The sequence below is a fragment of the Hyaena hyaena genome, unplaced genomic scaffold (assembly GCF_003009895.1).
Source record: "Hyaena hyaena isolate Hyena2069 unplaced genomic scaffold, ASM300989v1 scaffold_207, whole genome shotgun sequence".
In the NCBI taxonomy this organism is placed as follows: domain Eukaryota; kingdom Metazoa; phylum Chordata; class Mammalia; order Carnivora; family Hyaenidae; genus Hyaena; species Hyaena hyaena.
In genome coordinates, this window is record NW_024080836.1 from 962,784 (window position 1) to 987,593 (window position 24,810).

The following is a 24,810-nucleotide window of genomic DNA, read 5'->3' on the forward strand; positions in this document are numbered from 1 at the left end:
ACTATGATTATAGGCAGAGATTTTTCAAATAAAAAAGTAAAAATGCCTTCAAAACAAAGTGGTTAGCATAATTCCAATGCCATCAAAAATGTAATATATGCATGTGCCATGAGACTGCAGTAACAAAGTGATCTTGAACATCTTGATAAAAATCGTGTTTCAGAACACTGCCATAGATCACTATTGCTACATCATTTGCCAAGGTGAATGGCCTGTAGGCTCCAGTCTGTATGAAACCTTGGTTTTTAAATGCCTTCTCTGTAAGACATAAATCCTTTTTCTTAGTCACACCTTCCTAATGTTGTTATCAGTGGTAATTGCTTAGATATAATTAAATCTTTATATAACAAAGTTGACAGGTTGGTTTGGGACTGGGTTTTTGTGCTTTTTTTTAACCTAGCTATAATTCCCAAAAATATACTCGAGCTGGAATAAGCTGACATTGTTCCTTCAGGCTGTTTCATTTTAGGCAAATTTGGTCTTATCTGTGCATACTGCATGCTTCTTTTTCTTTTCCCTTTTAGTAGATAAATTTCACCTTGTGAGGCAGTAAGGACTCCAGGTTGTTGTTGACATTGCTAGGCACTTTTGAAAAGGTGCAGGACCCATTTTTTAGCGAAGGTTAGCGAAGAGGGGCCTTCAGTCCTCTTTTCTCAGAATGGCAGATTCTTTTCAGTCAACCTTGAAACAAGTCTCTGCCACCACTCTTTTGTGGTTTCATCCCTTCTGCCCGAAAGGACACTAGAAAGTAATGTACATTTGTTCTAATAGATAGGAGGAGGGGCAGAGAGTCATTAGAGTCTTGACAGAGACAGGTTATTTAGCTTTTTAAAGAAAAAAAAAAAGGACAGAACTATAGTTTTGTTTTCTATTTAAACAGAATAGGAGTGTGTGACTTTATATCGGATTTTCTATTCAGTCTGGAAAATGTGACCAAAATTTTAAAATGTAAGCATGTTATATTTAGGAAATACACAGGCCCAAGTATTGTTTGTATTGGGAAGCTTTTTGCCCCCACGACTTCTGGGCCCCCATTAGCTCCCTCTATTTCTTCATAGATGTCTGAGAAAATATAGTCTCTAAATAAGAATTTGTTTGGGGTGCCTGAGGGGCGTAGTCAGTTAAGCGTCTGACTTTGGTTCTGGCCATGTCTCACAGTTCGTGAGTTCAAGACCCACATTGGGTTTTGTGCTAATAGATCAGAGCCTGGAGCCCACTTCAGATTCTGTGTGTTTCTCTCTCTCTTTGCCCCTCTCCCGAACTGCCCCCCTCTTTCTTGCAAAAATAAACATTAAAAGATTTTTAAAAAAGAATTGGTTCAAGGTGTACATGTCCATTGTCTAGTGTGGAACTAATTAAATATAATGCTTCTTCTCAGACATAACCATATTTTCACACTTTTAAATCAGTGCACTTATACTGGGGTTCATCAGATACCATGAAAGGTAAATTCTTGCTGTGGCTGGGGGTTTGTGATTGAACCCTATAGTGCAATCTACAGGAAATTCAGCTCCCCAGATGTACTGGTCTACTCTTCCTTTAAGGACTGCCCTTGATCTAAGAATAGCATTTCAAAAGGAAATTTGTTTATTTTAACAGACTTTTTTTTTTTTTTTTAATAACGAAGTCACTTATTTATCAGAAACAAAGACCAGAAGCAAGTTTATACAACTAGTGTACAAGAATTTAGGGAGTTGATTCAGGTGTCAGAAGACAATAGATAAAAGTATTTTTCAGAAGTTGATACAATTTTAAGGCAGATCTACTAAAAACAAACATTGAGAGTAAGAGAAAAACTATTAGTGATACATTTGTCTTCAAGTTGGCACAGGTAGTTGTTTTAATATCAGTCAATGATTTTAGAGTTACTAAATGCAAAAATGCTATATTTAGCCTTTGTAGTCTGTTCCATTGATTAAATGAAGTTTCTGTAGTTTCACTTAGATAACAAATAGCTAATATCTGATTTGTTAGGTGTTTATCTCAAACATTCAGTTGAAATAAATCTATTTTCTATTATTCTTTAGGAGACTTATTTGAAAACTATTGCAGAAATGACGACCTGGTAACGTTTGGAAGGTTTTGTTATGGAGTTACTGTCATTTTAACATACCCAATTGAATGCTTTGTGACTAGAGAGGTAAGCACAATTCCTTTCCAACACTTTATCTGGTTGATCCTTCAACTACATTTAATTCAGGAAGGTTTGTAAATAATTTAATTCTGCAAATTTGCAAGTGCATGACAAGGAATATAATTTATAAAATGTTCTTTTTCAACCAGTGTAAAGAGAAATTTATATTCAAATGTTTACAAGTTATTTTTTTCAAAAGTTGGATTTGAAGATCACATTTGGTGGTTTAGTTTATATTAGGATATGTATAAATATTTATACAACTGCATTCCAAAATGAATGCCAGCCTTTAATAGAGCCAAACTAAGTTGTTTTTTCTTAAAAAGAAATTAAATACTGAGTTTTAAAATGTGTTTTACAAAATTGTCCTTTTGCTAAGATTGTTTCAGAAGTCAACACGTATTGAGGGCACCTTGGAACAGATTTTGATCAGTTTCGTTAGTTTTAAAAAACTAAAATATCTTACTGTACATAGAAAACCAAAATCAATTTAAGCCATTAGTTTTACAGATATATTTCATTTATATATTTGTACAAATATATTTATCTTTATTTTTACACTATGTAAAACAATAGAGATGGTACATTACATGTATATGGATTTGTGATGTATTTGTGCTGTATATGTCACAAATCCATATATATATGTGGATTTGTGAAGGATGATTAAGTGAAAAAGAACTCACTCTTTTTGTGTAAAATTGGATAACATGGCTTGTTGGGAATCCCTTATACAGTCAGTGAAAAATCCGCTCTACCAGTCAGCAGAAAAACATGATCCTGCTTCACAGTGGTTCTTTCAGCAATCACACTGAAAAGGGCTTAGTTTTAGGATCTATTCCTAGAGGCTGTTGACACAGTGTGCCATGTGAATGGGTCTAATGTGTGAAGTGAAATGCCTAAACGCCACAGAGCTTTAAATGCACTAACTAATCGGCTGTGGTAGAGGAAGACCAGTGCTTACCTTATGCCTATGCTGGGGTAAGGAACCACTCAGCAAAATGGAATAAGGAAATAGTCAGCACTATGTATGTCTTTTACAATTAGTACTTGTCCTCACTGACAAATGTGTAAATCACAGGCCAGTTCTCTATCTTGAAAATAAGAAGGAAGTAGACTGAACTTTACTTTTATGAAGATTTTTTAAATCTAAGAACCTGTAAAGTATTTGCTGTTGTTGGATGCAGGAAATGGTTTTATTTTAGCTTCTGCCCAGTACTTTGGGTTCAAATCTGATCTCTAGATCAGCAGTAACAGATGGTGTATTCTCGTGTGGTTTCTGGTGAACTGCTAATGGACCATCTGAGTCACTCCACCTGCACAGCTTATGTCTTCAGTACTTGGGACTTGTATTTCCTCTCTGAGCTGCCATGACAGGAAGACAGAACTAAATCAAGATCTCTCATGGTAGCAAATACTAGGCAGAGGAACCTCAAATACACTTCACTCATTCACTTCCTTTTTCTCTCTCCCCTGTCTACACACACACACACACACACACACACACACACACACACAGTTAGCATAAACATAGTCAAAAACATTTTTATTCATAGGTAAAGTAGCCAACCGCACAAAAGGGTGCCAGAAAGCCTGCCCAGACCCCTAATGAATGTCTCTTGCTAACCTGCTCCACTCAGTGACTTTCTACTCTTACAATCTTATGTCAGAGGCATCTACAAGAATGAATTTTAAATATCTGGAAAAGCATTACCAATTGTAAAACCATAAGTAAGTAACAGTTATTAGTATCTCCATTGATTATTAGCAGAGTGATGGCAGTATCCAGTCTGCAGGGAATGTTACTTATCCAGGAATATTACTTAGTACAGCTGGGAGTGTTGGCCTCATTAAGAATTTCTAGCTTCTGACCTTCTACCATTTTCAACTCTTGTCTCAGGGGTTCTCTTGCACAGAGTCAACCCTATTCAAACTTTCTCCTCCTTGTCTTCCACAGGTATCATTCCTGTCCTTCTTACCTCTTTTGCTCTTTTTACACTGTTCCCTCAGTCTGTAATTCTGCTTTAAACCCTACCCATGTTTCAAGCCCTATCTCAAGCCAAGGTTGGACGAGCATATTTCAGAATTGCTGTAGAGCCAATTACTCTGAGAAAGGTGGATCTAGGCAACTAAAGCTCTTTCTAGTTCTAAATTCTATTTGATTTTTTTTTATCCAGTCATAAATGGATCACTATTTGCTTTTTATTAGATTGGTTGGATCTCTCCAATCTCCTTTCATTCAGATGATCTAAAATAGCAAATGTACTTTCTATGAGTGGCAGCCTTGTTGGATCATATACCTTTTAAGGTAACATGCCAAGATCATTCTTACACTTAAGAAATAGGGTTTTTCATGCATTATGTACCATATTCTGAGTCTGTAATATAACCCACTTCCTGTCTAATAATTCAACAAAGAATGTTATTGAAATGTGTATGTGTGTCAGTACTTTGGAAAATATAAGACATTCATCTGGCTTAAGATTTGTTGCCTTATTGGTAGTGTTTTATATAGTCCTAAGTGCTATAATGTGATATACTTTCTGAATAAGTCCTGCATGCCTCTGAGAACCCCTCTCTAAATAATGTGTTTATTTGGCAGGTAATTGCCAATGTGTTTTTTGGTGGGAGTCTTTCGTTGGTCTTCCACATTATTGTAACAGTGGTTATCATTACCATAGCCATGCTTGTGTCATTGCTGATTGATTGCCTTGGAAGAGTTTTAGAGCTCAACGTAAGTACAATTAAAATTTACACCTCTTATCCTAAAAATAAAAATCTCCTTAAAAATACTGTTTATATTTAACAAAGGTTGTATTTTCTTTAACAAAAGTATCACTTTCTGAAATGGAATGAAAATGTGTTAGTTACAATAACTATTACAGTGATGATATTGTATACTTTATAGAACTACATACTTTTTTAAATGCTTATTTTTTTAAATTTTATTTTGAGAGAGAGAAGGGGGAGGTGCAGAGAGAGAGGGAGAGAGAAACCTATGCTGCCAGCACAGAGCCTGATGTGGGGCTTGAACTCACAAACCATGAAATCATGACCTGAGCTGAAATCAAGTCATCAGATGCTAATCAAGCTCAGATGACTGAGCCACCCAGGTGCTCCTATAGGACTATATACTGTTAGAGCAGTAGTTCTCCAGTGGGAGAAATTTTGCCTCACCCAGCAGACATTTTTGGTTATCATAGTTGGGTGTGTGGGTGCCACTGGCAACTATTGAGCAAAGTCTAGGGATGCTGCCCGAGACTCCACGGCGCACAGGACGGCCCCCATCATAAAGATTTACCCAATCTAAAATGTAGTAGTGCTGAGGTTGAGACATCCTGGTTTGGAGCACTTTTTCATATTTTCTTTTCTTTTTTTTTTTTAATGTTTATTTATTTTGAGAGGGTGAGAGAGACAGAGAGAGAGAGAGAGAGAGAGAGAGAGAATGAGCAGAGCAGAAACACAGACAGATACAGAGAAAGAATCCCAAACCGGCTCCACATGGAGCCTGACACAGGGCTCCATCCGACGGTGGTAAGATCCTGACCTGAGTTGATATCAAGAATCAGATGCTTAACCAATTAAGCCACCCAAGCACCCTTCATATTTTATTTTCTATAATACATAAATATTACTAGGAGCACCTGGGTGGCTCAGTTGGTTGAGCATCTGACTTTGGTTCAGGTCATGATCTCATGGTTCATGAGTTCGAGCCCCACATCCGGCTCTGCACTGACAGTGCAGAGCCTACTTGGGATTCTTTCTCTCCTACACTCTCTCTCTACCTTTCACTTGCTCTCTCACATTCTCTCTCTCTCTCAAAAATAAATTAACATTTAAAAAATATTACTAAAAATAACTATATATTAAGTGGATCTGGAAGTTCCCTTGTTAAATGAAAGTAGGTCTAGAGAGATTCATTAAATATGAATGAATGAAGAGAGTTATACCCCATATTCACTTACTACAGCCTAAGTTCTTTTTCTTTAACATATTTTTTTTCCTTCTCTAGATCTTTCCCTTGTAATCTATACTGCTGTCTTCCAAATCTATGTGCTTGTCATACCACATCTGAATTAATACTGTTTTTTTTTTTTTTTTTTTTTTTTAATTGGTTTTTTTTTTATTTCTTTTTCCAGTGTATCATTATAACGCTTAAAAATCTCTACTTTCCTACCAGAGCAAGCATAAAACCTGTTGCCTCTGTAATCTGACCCCATGCCTTTTGTGGAAATTTATTTATCGTTTTCTTCCCCAAATCTACCCTTAGCTCTAGTCAGTCTTATTTTNTCCCTTGTAATCTATACTGCTGTCTTCCAAATCTATGTGCTTGTCATACCACATCTGAAATTAATACTTTTTTTTTTTTTTTTTTTTGCTTCAACTGGCATGTATTTAAGTTCTGCTTCCAGTGTATCATAATAACGCTTAAAAATCTCTACTTTCCTACCAGAGCAAGCATAAACCCTGTTGCCTCTGTAATCTGACCCCATGCCTTTTGTGGAAATTTATTTATCGTTTTCTTCCCCAAATCTACCCTTAGCTCTAGTCAGTCTTATTTTTAGCCTCTGAGTAAGCCATATTAATTTTCTTTTATCCCTTGGCTTATATTTATTCTTTCTTATAATTTTCCTCTCATTTCTGTCCAAATCTTACAAAGATTTAAGGTCTAGTGCAAATTCTAGTTCACGTATTTGTTGATCAAATATATATTATTCCTATATAATTGAAATACAATGATGGGAGGAGGTCAGAAAGGATCCATGCTTTCATGGAGCATACAATCTCAAAATTCAACATGAAAAGTTCAGCTACTATATAAGTCATGAAGAAGAGAAAGGAAAGTAGATGGGTTCCCAGAAAACATTTGTGAGAAAAGATTGACAGGATTTGGTGACAAAGAGGGATAGAGGGACACATCAAGAATGACTCGTTGGTTCTACTTTGTGGAGCTGGGACAGTGATGCCATTGATGAGAAATGAATAGAAATGGATCTACCACGTTAGAGTCATTACTCTTCCTCTTCTACAATCTTTATGGAATTTCTGCTCAGAATCCCATCACTTGTACCACAGGGAGGGCAGACTTTTACAGATAGAATCCCAGGTCATTATTTACTCACTTTGTTGAGAGTTGAGGGATAGATGAAGGCATTATTGTCTGTGTGCAAGACACTGTTCCCTCCAAATGCCATTTGGATTTGATGTTACAGACAAACAGTGGAGGATTCAGTCAATAATGTACTATTGGGAACGTTCTTGTAGCAGACTATATGAAAAGTAGGGAGTAGTCAGCTTCTCAAAACCACAGGAGCCTGGAGAATCATCTATTCCACCAGCAATGGAAAAAAGCTCATAGGAGAGATACACAATATCAAAAGTAACTTTTGGGGCACCTGGGTGGCTCACTCGGTTGAGTGTCTAACTTTAGCTCAGGTCATGATCTCTTGGTTCATGGGTTCGAGCTCCACGTTGGGCTTTGTACTGACAGATGGGAGGCTGTAGCCTCCTTCAGATTCTGTGTCTTCCTCTCTCTCTGCCCCACCCCTGTTTATGCTTTGTCTCTCTCTCAAAAATAAACATTAAAATTTTTTTAAAAAGGTAACTCTCACCTACTTCCCAATTTTGCATAGACCAAAGGCTCGTAGGTTCATTCAAAATCATTTCAGGTTCTAATCTTGATCTATGGTCTATGTAAGTGGATGACTACTACCTTAAGGAACTAACTTGATTTGTATATTGCTATCACGTATCATGTATTGTTTGAACTGTGCGTAAGCTTTCCTTCCTTACCATAGAATAAGTCTTTGAAGACAAGAATGATACTTGGCTATTTCATCCATCCTCCACAACATATGGCATAGTGCTAAGAACACAGTGCTCATATTACTGCATGGGCTACTGCCCCTTGGGACCACAGATCAGGAACCATTTCCACAAATGTTCCTGAACAGAAGAGGTATTCCTTAGCATAGCACCAGGATATAAAATGTTACCAAAATAAGGTTGGTATTGACAGTGACAGTAATATTTCATCTGTTTTGAGGACAGGATCAACAGAACGATCCCCAGCTCTGTTTTCTCTTACTTTGCTAGATGTCTCATTTGAGCTCATATTTGATTGTGCGTGGACCTTTTTAATATTGTAGGATTTGGGTATGTTTATCAACTGCCTGGTCACTCACTACATGTTGAAAGCCTAACTATTCCCTTTAAGTTAAGCAAGCATATATATATGACTTATTTTTTAGTAATGATATTTTTTGTAAATTTAACCATAACTTTATGTTAATTGCTTATCTCTCTGACCCTTGCACAATAAAATTGTAAATACTTAATTACATGAAAGTGTCCCTATTGTATTTATGTTGAAAATTTTTTGCAGTTAATACAGAATTCAGTGTGGTAGAATAATCAGATAAGAATATTGGGTGAATGTCTGTTATAAAGTCAAGGTCTGGCCTGGTTTTGGAAAACTTTTTAAAAATTTAAAGCATGATTCTAGATCTTTAGTTTTTTAAAAATCTGGTCATCTAGTTATTCATAAAAAGACAGTTAAAGAAGAGTGTGAAGTTGTCTGTTATGATTTAATAACCCAAGACAATTACACTAGTTTTAAAGAAATGAACCCACAACTATATAGTCAATTAATCTTTGACAAAACAGGAAAGAATACCCAGTGGGAAAAGGAATAATCTCTTCAACCAATGCTGTTGGGAAAACTGGACAGCAACATGCAGAAGAATGAAACTGGACCACTTTCTTATACCAAACACAAAAATAAGTCCATGTTGGATTAAAGATCTAAATGTGAGGCTTGAAACCATAAAAATCCTAGAGGGGAACACAGGCAGTAGCCTATTGGACACTGCCCATACCAACTTCTTTCTAAATATGTCTCCTGAGGGGCGCCTGGGTGGCTTAGTCGGTTAAGCGTCCGACTTTCGCTTAGGTCATGATCTCGCAGTTCGTGGGTTCGAGCCCCGCGTCGGGCTCTGTGCTGACTGCCAGCTCAGAGCCTGGAGCCTGTTTCAGTCTGTGACTCCCTCTCTCTCTGACCCTCCCCTGCTCACGCTGTCTCTCTCTCTCTCCTAGAAATAAATAAAACATTAAAAAATTAAAAATAAAATAAAATAAATATGTCTCCTGAGGCAATGGAAACAGAAGCAAAAATAAACCATTGGGACTACATCAAAATAAAATGCTTCTTCACAGCAAAGGGAACAATCAACAAAATTAAAAGGCAACCTACAGAATGGGAGAAAATATTTGCAAATGACATATCTGATAGAGGGTTCGTATCCAACACATATAAAGAACCTACAAACCTCAACACCCAAAAAATGAATAATCCTATTTAAAAAATGGGCAGAAGACATATAAATGATGGCCAACAGACACATGAAAAGATGCTCAACATCACTGATCATCAGGGAAAAACAAAACTACAATGAGATATTACCTCACAGTTGTCAGAATGGCTAAAATTAACAACACAGGAAACAACAGTTGCTGGAGAGAAGATGCAGAAAGGGGAACCCTCTTGCACTGTTGGTGGAAACTGGTACAGCCACTCTGGAAAATAGTATGGAGGTTCTTCAAAATAGGGGAGATGGACAGGGAATTGGGTTAAATAGGTGATGGAGATTAATGAGGGCACTTATTATAATGAGAACTTGTGATGTATGGAAGTGTGAATCACTATATTGTACACCTGAAATTAATATCACACTCTGCTAACTAACTGAAATTTAAATTAAAAAGTTTTTAAAAAGAAAAGCTGAGATGGACAAAAGAAATAAAGCATTTTGTTAGAATGTAATAAAGTCGAGGATCTCCATTCTTTTACAGATCACCTGAGACTATGTTTTTTCAATCGACAAAAGGCTTTTGACATGCAGAACATGTTCAGGTCTTTACTCAGTTCCCTTCTGTGTGGACATTTGACACGTTTAATAGAGCCAGATGAGGCGTTATTTCTCTCAATAACTAATGTAGGCTGGATCATGCCACACTTGAGAACTGCCTGAAGCATGCTGTGTTCCACTCCCCAATGATAGTGTGAGCTAACATGTACTGAGTATTTACTCTGTACCAAGCGTTTTGCATGCATTATCTTCCTGGATCTGTATTAGTTTTACAGATGAAGAAACTGAGGCGCAGAGTGATTAAATAGTTCAGGGGTGCCTGGGTGGCTCAGTCAGTTTGTTGTCTGACTTCAGCTTAGGTCATGATCTCGCAGGCTGTGAGTTTGAGCTCTGCATTGAGTTCTGTGCTGACAGCTCAAAGCCTGGAGCCTGCTTAGGATTCTGTGTCTCCCTCTCTCTCTGCCCCTCCCCCATTGGTGCTCTGTCTGTCTCTCTCTCTCAAAAAATAAACATTGAAAAAACTGTTTTTTTAAAATAGTTCACACTAGTTGTAAGTGGCAGAATGTAGATTTGAACACAGGCTTTCAGACCCTGTAGCCCAGGTTTCTTTTTTTAATTTCCTTTAAATTATGTAAAATCAGTAAGTTCATTTCTGTATCCATTTTTTAAGTTAAAAACCTATGCATTGAATTTACCTACAAGTGAAGTTAAGAGTAATCCATAATATATATATATGGTTAGACTTTAATAATGGGGTAAAGTAAATACCAGGAGATGAAATAAAATGGAACTGAAAGTTTTCCTCTAAATTAATTTTTAGCTAATAGCTTTTATCTTAGTTAATAATTGTACTTTAAGAATTCAAAAAAAAATTTCTACTGTGGCTTCTGAATCATCACTAAGTAGACTAATGATCTTCACTGATGAGATATGTAATAGAATCAGACCTTCGGTTTGCAAATTTAGGGAAATGCTATTACTATAAAATAATAGAGGATAAATTATTTGGGGTTATATTAGTTATTTAATAAAAAGCAAAACCCTATTTAGAGCTTAGCTTCCCTTTTATTACATTGTTTTCATGGCAGTAGACAATAATGACATATTTCCAAAGGAAATGCACCCTCAATTTTAAAGGATTCATTTTAGAAGCAAATAAAGTACATATAAGTCCCATTCTTGGTAACAAGAATCCAGCATCTTGGCTCTAATGTTGCTATTAGAGAAAAGAGGTATCTGCAGTAATTGGGCCCTATGGGCTTCTAACTTGCAGCAGTACAAAGAGAAGAGATGAAGCAGCTGAGGCCTGTGGCCAGAGTAACCAGCCCAACACGCATTGTGTACAGCTTAAAGTAGAGAGAAGAAAGCAAGGCAATTACCCAGTGAGAGCCAACACGGAGAGATTTGGTCATCAGGGTGAGCAAGGCATAGTCCAAGCTACCGAAGATCTCCTGAGCTAGAGAGAATTTCTCTTTAAGGTATAGGAATACATTTCATGAGTCCAAATTGCTTATAAAGTAGAAATTCAGAAGATGTATAAGCATTTTTTTTGTTTCATTTGCAGCTTCCTTGCATCATCTGAGAGGTTTCTATTCTGGTAGGAGAATTCAGATACTTTTCCAATTCGAATTGCCAGTGAAAATCTTCGACACCTTCTGTCATTTCCTTATAGCAAACGGCAGAATGCCCTGGCATCAACAGTGTTATTATCAAAGGATAGTGCTGCCCTGCCTTTATAAATAAGGCTTTATCTTATTGTACCTTAAAAAAAATTAATGTTTATTTATGTAGAGAGAGAGAGAGGGCAAGCACAAGCAGGGGATGGGCAGAGAAAGACCGAATCCCAACCAGACTCCATGCTATCAGCACAGAGCCCAACATGGGGCTCCAACTCACTAACCATGAGATCATGACCTGAGCTGAAATCAAAAGTCAGATGCATAACCAGTGAGCTATCCAGATGCCCGCTTGTCCCTTTAATGAACAGTTATGATATTCACATCCTGTCAAGCAGTTCCAAAGATTATTCCAAAGCCAGCAGTGTATATCTCACACAAAGCAATATTAAATAGATCAAATAAGCAGGACGAATTTACAGGGAATAGAACAGATGGAATTGCTCTATCATTCCACTGAAGATCTTGGGTCCTAACAACAATCTCTAGGAAGACTGAGCTTCCAAATATTAAGAAAGTAACTGCTATCTAGACAAGATACCCAACTGGACTTCTTCCAGCACAAACATCAGCTATATAGTTTTCCCACTAATTGCTACTTTCTCGAATCTTAAGAATTATAGCATAAACAGAACACCCATTGCTTTGGACTGCCCAGCAAGTTAGTTTTGGAAGAGTCCCAAAACGCTGACTGATGACAGCTTCTTAGCAGCAGCTGGTGATGGCTTTCATCCTGATAGTACTCTCAACACTCTGAAGTTCCAGATGAACTATCATCACGTTTGTTCATGTAAAAAGAGACCCTATACATATACACATCCCCATACCACATACCTGTATTTATATCTTAATTACTTTTTCATTGTTTTCAATTTTTTTTTCAAAGAAATCAAACGGGTAATTATCATAAACACAGACTGGGTTCTACAATATTTTTCATAACTTAAAAAACACTGTCAGTTTAAAGTGTTATGATACAGCCTAAGGGATCCATAATTCATTCAATTCTTGCCATATGAAAACCAATTCTTTAAATCTGTGTACCTCGGTAGGTACTTATTTTTATGCAGGTGCTATGAATGACAAAATTACATTGTCCTTATATTTTAAATTAGAATACAATTGGGGGGCACCTGAGGGCCCAGCTGGTTAAGGATCCAACTCTTGCTTTCAACTGAGGTCACAATCTCATGGTTTGTGAGATCGAGCCCTGCCTTGGGATCTGTGCTGAGTGTGGAGCCTGCTTGGAATTCTCTCTCTCTCTCTCTCTCTCTCTCTCTCTCTCTCTCTCTCTCTCTCAATCTTCCTTTGCCCCTCCGCAGTTCACTCTCACTTGCTCTCTCTCTCTCCCCCTCAGAATAAATATATAAACATTAAAAAAAGAATACAATTTGGCACTCCTTTCTCTTTCTTATATCTCTGACTGTAGACACATTTTCCATGAAGTGTGGTCCCTCTTATTCTCCAAATATTTAGATACTGCCTGGCTCATCTCATTTCATTTCTCTGGACTTCTGTTTCTGTAAAAGATTTAAAAAATTATAATTTTGGAATCATAGTTGTAATATTTCTGGTATGAGGATGGTACTTAGTGTAACACAGTAATTTTAGTAAATGATAATATTGAGAAAATATTTCTTCTAAAATTGTTTTAAAGTATAATCTGTTTTTACATCATCCAGCTTCAAAATCAGTTTTCTGTGATTTTTCCCTGGGGAAAATCTGCCAAAATTATGTCAAAAAGCTCTCAAACCATAGGTGATAGGTGTATAGGGTTTCATTATACTATTCTTTCTACTTTTCTGTATATTTAAAAATTTCCATTATAACTTTTTCAAATGTAGCAAAACATATTTAAGGAAACCTAGCTTTTAATTCTAAACCAATATCACATTTGCTATTAAGTGTCTGTTTTTAAAAAGTTGTGTTTTGTGACTTAAGAGAATATCATTTGTGGGGTGCCTGGGTGGCTCAGTCTGTTAAGCATCCAACTTCAGCTCAGGTCATGATCTCACAGTTTGTGGGTTCGAGCCTCACCTCTGGCTCTGTGCTGACAGCTTAGAGCCTGGAGCTTGCCTCAGATTCTGTGTCTCCCTCTCTCTCTGCCCCTCCCCCACTCATGCTCTGTCTCTCTCAAAATAAATAAATGTTAAAAAAATGTTTTTAAAGAGAATATCATTTGTTATGCGATTATATTTATTATATCTTAGGAATATGTGTTACATTTTGTTTAATATATAATTCATATTTAATATAATTTTAAAAGTCTATATTGCCTAAAATGGATTAAATTTTAACATTATTTCATTTGTAAAGGGTCTAGTGCAAATGTAGCCTCAAGGGAAAAGTATTTTTTTCTTTTAAGCCAATAACTCTTGGTATTTTTATAGTAGACAACATTACTCCCCATAATTTTCAATCTGACATGCCCCCTCAGGTTGGACTTACCCATAAGCTCATGTGGGGGAGGGTGAATGAGTCATAGTCATTTAGTTCTGCAATTTTCTAGAGTAATTAACGTGTTTAGTTTTACTTGAAAGAGAATTTAGAAATGCTCTTTCATGTTAAGTGCCCTTGGGGTAATAGTTACCTTTTTTCATATCGAGGGGCACCTACTTTCATACAAAGTCAAAAAAGAGGAAAGCTAATTCCCCAGCACACCTCCCAATAGTCTTCTTGGACACAAACGACAAATAGACCTCTCGTATTTGAAGAGCATAGTAGGTACTCAGTAATTTGAAATAAGGAGTATAAAGACGTGACTGAAAATATGAGACGTTTCAAGAGTTCGCCAGAAATTGGTTGTATCGTCTGTTTTATTTCCTAAATTATTATTTTCTGATCATTTTTTTCTTAGTCTGATATACTATTATATTATTTTATTGTTCTCATTTGTAAATACATCATCAGAAAGGGGAAAACCTATTCCTAAGTTTTTCTTGGATTATTTTTCCTTCCTTTGTTTGATTCTACTAAACCTATTAAACCTTTAATGTGTACAATAACAAATACATTTCATAAATGTGTTTTAAAAACTGTCCAAGGAATGCTTCATTCAGTAACACATTATTATTTCTTGTTTTCAATATGCAGGGTGTGCTTTGTGCAGCTCCACTAATTTTTATCATTCCATCAGCATGTTATCTGAAACTGTCTGAAGAACCGAGGACACACTCAGATAAGATTATGGCCTGTGTCATGCTTCCTGTCGGTGCTGTGGTGATGGCTGTTGGGTTCGTCATGGCCATCATAAATCCTCAAGATTGCACCCACGGGCAGGAAATGTTCTACTGCTTTCCTGACAATTTCTCTCTCATAAACATCTCAGTTTCTCATTTTAAATTAACAACACAACCTTCAGTTTTAAACATCAGTATCTTTCAATGAGTTGACTACTTTCAAAAGTATGTATGTTTTCATAGACTTCTAAACTGTGTAGCATTTACACGTTTTTAGTCTGTATATTATAAAATTATCATTTTGGCATTTATTATCAAGACTTGGTTTTCTTTACTCTTTAGGCCAATATAGAAGATAAAGAAGAAAAAAATTGTATTTTATTATTTTGTTGTTTTATTTGAAACATAAAAAAAATTTAATGACTCGGCTGCAGTAATCTTAATTGTGGGAGGAAAAGTAAAGGCCTTGCCACTTGCTGCCATCCTCTCAAAGCATCATTCTTGTATTTGACAGATGAGCCACCATATTGCATTCCAAAATAAGTAGATGAATATGGGTTGAAATTTTGCGTACGTATCCTTCATGAGAAAAAAAAATCGTTGTGTATTTTAAAGTTTACAGAATCAAAGAGAAGGGAAAGTGAAAACTGTTAAAGGGAATAGATATCCCGAGAGCAAAGTGAATGTCTCCATTATAATTTCAACAGCATCCTTTGTTTAGAGGGGAGTGAATTCCTGGAGAAGTGAGTAAAGTTCTTCCTGTGCTAAGAAGCATGAATAACATACTGTATAGAGTAAGATGTGTGAAGAATGAAAAATCCCTCTCAAGTTTTCATCCTGTGGGAATACAATGGTAGTGCCATTATACAGATTATAAAACAGGGGAGGGAAACCCACAAGTTGCTCTGAGGCACAAGCCCAAGAGATCAGTTACGTGTCAGCTTTGGACCCATTGATTTCAAGTACTGGTGGGAGTATACAACTGAAAGCTGAAATTTGCAACTAGACCCATGCAAGATGAATCGGGGCTACAGAAGAGGTATTCTCACTCTTCTGGGATCCTCAGGGAGATTCTCAAGTGTTCTTGTGGACTGGATTCTACTTAACAGTCACTAAGATGGAGTTTGGCTTGCAGGGTGTTTATTAAGGATCATCACTAATGGAAGAAGGGAGGAAAGCAGTATCAGGAGGGCGAGATAGAACTGCAGTGCAGGCCAACAAAGCCTCAGCCAAGTCCATGGGGAAACTGGAGCATATGTGGCCCTTTAAGAGTTGTCCCTGTTCAGGTGAAATAGCCAAGTTGTAATACCACTGCCTCCATCGGTCTTGAAATGTGGGCACCCGTGGAGGACGAGGCCTTGGACTAGGCAGCTCTTTGCAGCTGATCAAACCCTACAGGCACCGAGAGGTGGTTGCTGGCTTTTGGTGCCTGGGGCACCACATGCTTCCTTTTAGGGGACTGGTAGGCACAGCTGTGCCCTCCACAGCTGCCCTCAGTTTTTAAAGAGGATTTTAAAATATCTTTTCATGAGGATTTCATATCTTCAAATCTATGACAATCTTTTAAAAGTAGCCAAACAAAATTCGGGTACATCAAATCACCTCAACTTTTATTTCTCACCATTTCATTTGCGTTTCAAGTTGACAATCCATAGCACTTATTAACCTTTGCCAAACAGAAAATATCACAAGCAGAGCGAATACACGATGTGTTTATCCAAATCATGGTTAAAAAACAAAAAACAAAACAAAACAAAACAAAAAGAACCCCCAGGAAGTGTATAAAGGATAGTTTCACAGTGGTTTGAATGAAGAGGTGGGAGCTGAGTCATCACACAACTCATAGTAAGAAAGACCTGTGGACAGCAAAGAAAGCGGTACTTTAGGCAAAACCATGCTCAGGCTCAGAGTATGATTTTTGCTTCAATAAAACATTATCCATGCCCCTCAATTAGTTTAAATGCTGTTGACTATATAGCTTTTCTGTATTTGAGTTGTAGATTTGTTTTTTATAGTTGTTTAAGAATCATAAGGTTAAGTGGCATGTGCCTATTTTTAGATTGATACATGTTTTGGTAAAAAAGTAAAAATAAAAATACTTTGATTCCATAATGAGGGAATGTAAGAAATTTTTGCTGCAGTCTCTCTGCATTGCTCAAGACTAAAAAATGCTGACCTACATAGTTATTAGATAAAGTCAGAAGAGATGAGATTCCAAGAGTGTACAAAGAGAAGTGCATCAAGGATAATGTAATCTAGCACTTAACCATCTATTATCTTGTAGTTTGGGTATTGCTTCAGATACCAAAAGTTAAATTAACCTTGAGTATTCAAGTAGGTTAAAAAAAAAAAAAAAAAAAACTCCTGGTAGGAACTGAGTATTGCATTGATGCCTAGTAAATATTTTTTCTGGTTGTTTTGTTTAGTTTTTATTTTTATTCCTAATCAAATGTAGAACAAAATTGCCTTGGACCCAGTTATTAGCTACATCTTTCTTCTTTATACATATATTTAAAAATTTTATTTATTTTTTAGAGAGAAAGAGAGAGAGAGAGAGATCATGCATGAGTGGGGGAGGGGCACAGAGAGACAGACACAAAATCTGAAGCAGGCTCCAGGCTCTGAGCTGTCAATACAGAGCCCAACACCAGACTCAAACTTGTGAACGGTGAGATCATGACCTGAGCCAAGGTCAGCCACTTAACCAACTGAGCCACCCAGGTGCCCCTCTACATCTTTCAAATTATGATAGAATAAATCTTAGAAACTCATATCTATTTTGCAGGAATATTTGTCTGTTTCTTTATCTTTATTTTGCTACCATGCAAAACTTTGAGAATCTCCCCCACTTCTATTTTCTACCTCAATTCAATAGGAGATTTCTACTGAAACCCCTTCCCTCCCTGCTACTTGTTGCCCCTTACAAAGCAACCTGAGGACTTTAAACTAATTTCTAAGGTTATTACTACAATTGGAATTATAAAGTGCTTCTTCATTTAAGAAATAAAGAAAGGGAATAGTATACTTACACACTAATGTAAGCATCTAGTAATACATTTCCTTTAAGATTGGATGGCACCTGTATAATTTGTGAATTGGATCCTTGTCCGTGTCACAATTTATAATATGGCCTTTCATCTCAACCCTAACTTGAACCGTCTTCAAATATCAGAGCAGAGAGACCTCCTTGCCTCTATTTCCAATGGTGTCAAGCTGGAATGGTTGTCTCTTGTCTTTCCTAAAAGGACCCTGAAATCCAGGTTATCCAACTAAAAAAATCCCCACTAGTCCTCTGCTGAAGACATACTGCATACATCAGTTTAAATTAAAGATTAATTTATTAGACAGAAGCAGTCCTCTTTCTGGCTTATCTGCTGCCATCTTCTCAGGAAAACAGTATTAGTCTGGTTTGGGTTCAGTTTTGTTTTGTTTTGTTTTGTTTTTTAGCTGAGCTGGCCGCTGGCAGGACCTGGGCCAGCCACTGATCTTGAGGTGGGGTGCTCATAAATGCTAACTGTGCTGGGGCTAATAATTAGCTACACCAATCAGATAGGCTTCTTTAGGAATTTATAATTATTCTGAAAAGTGTATAAAGAATTTGCCCTGATAACAGAGCAAACATGCAGAATGGATGAGAGACATCATGAGTTGGGGAACCTGGGGAACCATGTAGACTGGGAGAGAGAAAAAAGAGCACATTCTCTGGAGCAGTGGTTATCAAACTTCAACATGTGTCTGAATCTCTTGGGCAACTAATTGAAACACAGATTGCTGAGACCCACCTCCAGAGTCTCTGGTTCAGTGCTCTGGGGTGAGCCTCGAGAATTTGCATTTCTGAAAAGTTCCCAGGTGGCGCTGCTGCTGTGGGCTCTAAGATCACATTTGAATATCGTTGGAGGTAGGACATAAGAGAGATACTAGATGGTGCCATCTGTTTAGAGGCTGGGCAAAATACAAACAAGATGTAGAAATGCTGTGCTGGAGCTCGGGAAGAAAACGAGGCTAGAGACAGAGGGAGGAGAGCTCTGGTACATATTAAATGTCCTTATCCTTTGTCTCTTTGAAAAACCATTTAGAGACACTTACAGAGGGAAGAGGAGAAACCAAGACTGTAAGATTAGTGAAGAGTAATGACACAGGAGGGGAGGAGAGTTAACAACAAAGAAGAAAACAGAGATTACAGTCTAAAATCAACACAGCTGCCGTGGTTAAACTGAAAGCCTGGTTTGGGGCCTACAGGCATTCAGGGAAGACTATCTGAGCTTCATAGGAAGAGAAGAAGGAAGGAAATATTCCAGTTCCTTAAAAGTACACCAAGTTTTCCTAGGACTAAACTCTCAATGGAATGTCTTATTTGGAAAATTACATATGGAACAGGAGTATAATTGGACTAGACTCATGATAACATCATGCAGATAAAGAATTCCTGTAGTTGTGTTGTATAGGACACTTTTAGTAATCATTCCACTAATGTTTGCTTACCCACAATGAAGATTATCAATAAATTTACCTTTTGAGCTCTTATTATACTATTCATTAATAACAATATTCTAAGTGCTCTATGAACACACACACACACACACACACACACACAAATTTAGTCTGTCCATGTCTAACTTCCACCTGATTCTGGATTGTGATCCTGACCTTAATGCCGCACCCTCTTACCTAAGTATTTTTTGCCTATGGTCTCCTCTCCATTAATGGTGATTTGGGTATCACTGTGAGATTCATCTTATTAAACTAACATTATTAAATTGATGTTTGATAACATCATTTGCTTGCTCAAAATCTTTCCATGAAACTTGTGCTTATTGAATAAAATACAAACTACAAACTCTAGCCTGGATTTAAAACTTTCATAATATGGCCTAAACATGGCATTCTGGTCTTATCTTCCTGGAACTACAGGAAGGGACTCTTGAGTCTAACATAACACATTCCTTTACACTAAAACTGCTCTTTGCCACTTTTGCCTTTGCCCCTCAATTCTTGGCATTCTCTCACTTGAATATCCAACCCGTCCCTCTCATCAAAATTCTGTCAATCCTTCGATATTCTCCCAGTGCTATACATACTGAAAACTTTAGCTGCAAGTCAGTTCCTTCTTTGGAATTCTGTGATTCTTATACTTACATTGTCTGAAGAAAACCTCTCTTTCTGTCTAACCAGACTGCAAGCTCCTTGAGGACCAACACTGTGCTCTAAAGCTTCTTTTTCTTGTTCATATCTCATGGCAAGGAGACCTGAATATAGTAAACACAAGTATTTGACATGAGATTGATGGTGTCAAAGGGAAAACGGTTAATTGTACCAGTAGCCGTATGTATTATTTTATTGGGGTTTTTTTTCTGCTATAATGATTGTCATTATAAAGTAGCATTTTAATGCAATGTAGTCATTCATCTAACAAGGTGGTTTAAATAATTGAGTTGGGTTTCTTCTTTTGCTTTATTATGCACAGAACCTTCAGAGAAATTATTTGGGATAGTCATAAAAGGACTCTTCAAGTAAATACCAATAAGCACATATCTTTTCACTTGTTTTGACTAATAACTAAACATTTACTTATATCTTTTCTTTATTATAAGCTCCTTAAGACCTAAGACCATGTCATATTTAGTCTTCTTTTTTTACCAGTGTATGCTCATTCATTTACTCATTTACTCATTTAGCTGATATTTAATGATTTGAATTTATCTAATTTATATGTATTTAACTCCAATTTATCACCCACCAAGAAAACTTACATTAACCCCTTTATTAAATATTATTCTTTAAAAAAACAAAAAGAAAACAAGTAAGTGTGAAAACTTTAAACCAAATATGTTTATGACTTAGGTACAGTTATCGCCTTGCCTAATCTCAGCAGACAGCTCAGTCATTGTAGAGAGCGCTGAAAACAAGAGGTGGCTGAGGAGCACACATGCAAAATTTAAGAACAACACTTTGGGCAACATATCAGTTTGCAGTTTTTAAGTTTGAAAGGCTTTGGAAATGTTTATTTCCAAGACACAGTGGCAGCTGTGTATTTATCATTTTTAAATTTTGTTTTGCCAGAGGACAAAGCCAATTCCAGAAAAACAAACCCAGCCCAGGCTTCTTACAGTCAGGCCCCATTGCAAAACAACATTCTTCTTTAATCTTTACATTCTGAGGGAGAAAATAGTAAAGCATTCACAAAGAGAGAGAGAGAAAGAGAGAGAGAAAAAAAAAAATTACCTTATCCCAGAATGGCAGTCTTTGGGTGACTTCTGACTTTTCTTACACAAGTTTGCATTCTTGTAAAGTCTTAAAAAGAATGTTCCAAGTTACAACTTTTAACTATTGTTCCTCCGTGTATAAAATGTAGATAAGCTGGAATTTGTGTAATATGACCTTGGGTTTTATGTGCTCTGTCTCAGTGCATTATAAAATGAATTTAGATTTATTTAAAAATCTGTGAGAATAAACAAGGGAAGGAATTTACCTTTAAACATTTAGAAAAATTGGGGTGTCTGGATGGCTCAGTCGGCTGAGTGTCCGACTTAGGTTCAGGTCATGATCTCACCTCTCATGGGTTCAAGCCCCACATCGGGTTCTGTGCTGACAGCTTGGAGCCTGGAGCCTGCTTTGGATTCTGTGTCTCCCTCTCTCTCTGCTCCTTTTTGTTTGTGCTATGTCTTTCTTCCTTTCTTTAAGAAATAAACATTAAAAAAATTTTTTTTAATAAACATTTAGAAAAATAAGGCTTAGAAAACCCTGGTTTTTAAGAAGGGGCTGCTTGATTGGATAAGCAGAGCGGGAGAGGCTCTTTATTTCAGAAGACAATCTGATCTTTTAAAGTAGACATTTCCTTACATACACGTACCCTGTGATTTATATTCTGAATTACATTTCTGGTGACTTTGCTCTCCATAAAAAGAGAAGCCCAGAAGACTTCTGCCTTGCATAAAATTCAAATGTGGGCTCATGGCTTTAAATAGGAGCTGTTCTATCCAAATGGGTAACAGAAGGTTGACCACTATGGTTTCCCAACAAAGCTAACCCACGTGACTTAAATTGTTTCCCCACTCCCCCCGCCCCCCCCCCCGCCCCCAAGGCCTCAAGGCCTTCGGGTCTTCAGCCATTGTAATTTTTCACCTCAACACCAGTACTATTCTCCAAACAACAGCTGTGTGTCTGCCCACTTCCTTTGCACTCTGGATAAATCTGGCCTTTCAGAATTACATTAGAGCAGGCCTGGCAGTAGTGGGTGGATAATCATCTGCTTTTTGTGAGGAAAATCTGAAAAATTTCTCTACTGACTTTCTCAAATATCTTCTATGAAATGATACCACGGCATGTGACATATTGTTGATGGCTTTTCAGTATTTAGAACAGTCATTCCTTAACATTGAGGCATAAATTGAAGAATCCAGAATAATAATTAGGAAGAGTAGCTCTAAACTTTAAGGGTAGCCTTAAATGAGAATGCCACCCTCCGCACTTCTCTCCACCTCCCTATATTCCAGCCCAACTTCAGATTTTGCCCAAATGCCTCCTCTTCTGAAAAGTCTTCCCAGCCTTCTCCGGCAGACCATAGCTTTTCTTCTACTCCAAGAAAAAGGTATATATCTGATGGCTAATAGAAGGAACAATCCAGTGTAAATAAGAACTTTCTAGTAATTAGAGTTCACTAATGTTGGCATGGGCTACTCTGGGACTTAGTGAGCCTTCTGTGCCTGCGGCAACTCGGAGGTTGGAAAAACAATTGCCCACAATGTCATAGGGGCAGTTCATTGCTGAATAAAAACTGAACTTGACGATCTTCTCTGCAAGGTCTCCTCTAATGTTGACCTTCTAGGTACTGCCTTATGTCCTCTGATGGAAAAAAAATACAGAGCTGTTCTGGAACTGCTTCCTTCTTTATTTTTGGATCTCTTTTAATTTTTTTCTAAATAAATATTAAACAGATTAACACCAGCACTCTTTTTATTCCTTTGCAGTGCTTAGACCATCTTGTACAAAATAATTGTTCAAAAATGTTATGAATTGAACTAAGAGAGCTGGTGTTGATGGGAGGTTAAGCAAGGGAAGGGAGGACAACGTAGAGACCATAAAACAGATATGGAGCAGCACCAAAGCACCACAATTCTAAGGAGCTGATCCCACTGAAGGACGGGAGCTCACAGGGAGTTAGAGCAATCCTTCAGCAACTTCACTTATTTTACCATTAGGTCAATGTAGAAATTATGGCTGCCATTGCTGACCAGCGTGCAGAAGCGGTTCTCATTCTCTTCTGTCTTGTCACCATTCCTGCTTTTCCACTTATGAGAAAGATATTTGCAGGAAATACTACACAAAATATTTAATAATTGTGGAAAATAGATCCGTAAGTTCTTTAGTTGCCCCCCTTTCATTGGAAAAAGTTCCATAAAAGAAGAATAGAGCCCAAACACAGACAAGGTAAGACAAATGCATTAAGCCCATAGTGGGGTTCAGATGTGCAGCATCTACTGGTGATCAAGAGCTAGGAGGTGGTTACACTGCTTTGCCCTGAGAAGTATGGCTTATGGATCAGCAGCATTGGCATTATCTGAGAGCTCTTTAGAAATACAGAATTTCAGGGAAAGCTGGGTGGCTCAGTCAGTTAAGCATCTGACTTCGGCTCAGGTCATGATCTCACGGTTCATGGGTTCGAGCCCCGCGTCAGGCTCTGTGCTGACAGCTAGCTCGGAGCCTGGAGCCTATTTCAGATTCTGTGTCTCCCTCTGTCTCTGACCCTCCCCTGCTCACACCGTCTCTCTCTCTCTCTCAGAAATAAATAAGAACATTGAAAAAAATAAAAAAAAAAAAAAACAGAATTTCAGGCTCCACTTCAAATTTAGTAAACTAGAATCTGCATTGTAACAGTCCAACACTGTTCATGTACGAGTTTGAGAAGCACTAATGTACACAGCCTTGTCTTTTGGGAGGGGGCCTTATTGGAATCAACTAGGAAAGTTAGTTAAAGAGAAAACCAACTCCTGGAGAACCTATTATGCCCACAGAAGGGCTTCTGTTACTTCTAAGAATTGTGATAACACATTTCTTGGGATTTGGGGAGGAAAAATGACCGTAAATCATGATCTGCGGCTATAACACTCAAGCCTATTTCTGTTATTGTGTTTTTTACACAAGAATCATGCAATCAAAAATTCGTTGTTTTCCCCAACATTGTCTAGAATTGAAACAAACTAGTCATACCTTTTCTTTAGATCAAAATGGCAATTTCTTTTTAACTATGGTAGAAACAATGCTACAAATGACAAATTTTAAGGCATCCTGTTGATTTCTAGTTTGTATGTAAAAAGCCCTAATGAATAAGTCAGAAAGTTTTTTACCATGGGAATGTGCTTTGAATTTATGGCCATATCTGGAGGGGGGGGGGGGGGGAAGAGAGCGGAGAAGATTATCGCCACATTAAATATTTTTAAAGCCTGAACATAATAGCATTTATATTTAAACGCATGGAGAGGATAACTTAATAGATAAATGTATGAAAGTCACCAAAAATACTCCTTATGTCACTTCTAGATTAAATCATCAATTAAACAAAATATGCACTATCATAAGACATATTCTCCAATGAAGAACAACTTAAAATATATTTTCTTTAATAAAGATGAATATATTTTTACTTTGTTAACATTTAAAGCTTAATGAGGGGCACCTGGGTGGCTGAGTTGGTTAGGTGGCTGACTCTTGATTTCAGCTCAGGTCATGATCTCACGGTGTGTGAGCCCACATCAGGCTCTGTGCTGACAGTGCAGAGCCTGCTTGTGATTTCTGTCTCTCTCTGCCACTCCCTTGCTAGTGCATGAGTGCTCTCTCTCTCTCAAAATAAATTAAATAAATAGATAAATAAGTGAATAAATACTTAATGAAAAAAAGTATGCTCTATTTTGAAGCAAACAATGAGTAATATCATTTAATTTAAATTTAGTGAGGTC

At 37.2% G+C, this 24,810-nt stretch overlaps 1 protein-coding gene and 1 long non-coding RNA gene across 3 annotated transcripts in view; one reads left to right on the plus strand and one right to left on the minus strand.

Annotated features, from left to right (window-relative positions):
* SLC38A11 (solute carrier family 38 member 11) overlaps positions 1–15,065 on the plus strand; it is a 51,561-nt gene extending 36,496 nt beyond the window's left edge. Inside the window, exons 9-11 of the mRNA XM_039242004.1 lie at positions 2,028–2,140; positions 4,737–4,868; positions 14,772–15,065. Coding sequence (XP_039097935.1) covers positions 2,028–2,140; positions 4,737–4,868; positions 14,772–15,065 — 539 coding nt within the window. The remainder of the gene's footprint in view (positions 1–2,027; positions 2,141–4,736; positions 4,869–14,771) is intronic.
* Positions 15,066–15,414: 349 nt separating this feature from the next.
* Positions 15,415–21,148, minus strand: LOC120238323. 2 transcript variants are annotated; one of them, XR_005530180.1, is made up of 3 exons: positions 21,080–21,148; positions 19,994–20,103; positions 15,415–15,436 (listed from the first exon to the last, which is right to left on the minus strand). It is a non-coding gene; the product is annotated as an uncharacterized LOC120238323 (long non-coding RNA). The 2 variants fall into 2 exon arrangements; XR_005530181.1 differs by lacking the exon at positions 15,415–15,436 and adding an exon at positions 16,633–16,713.
* Between the last annotated feature and the right edge of the window lie 3,662 nt (positions 21,149–24,810).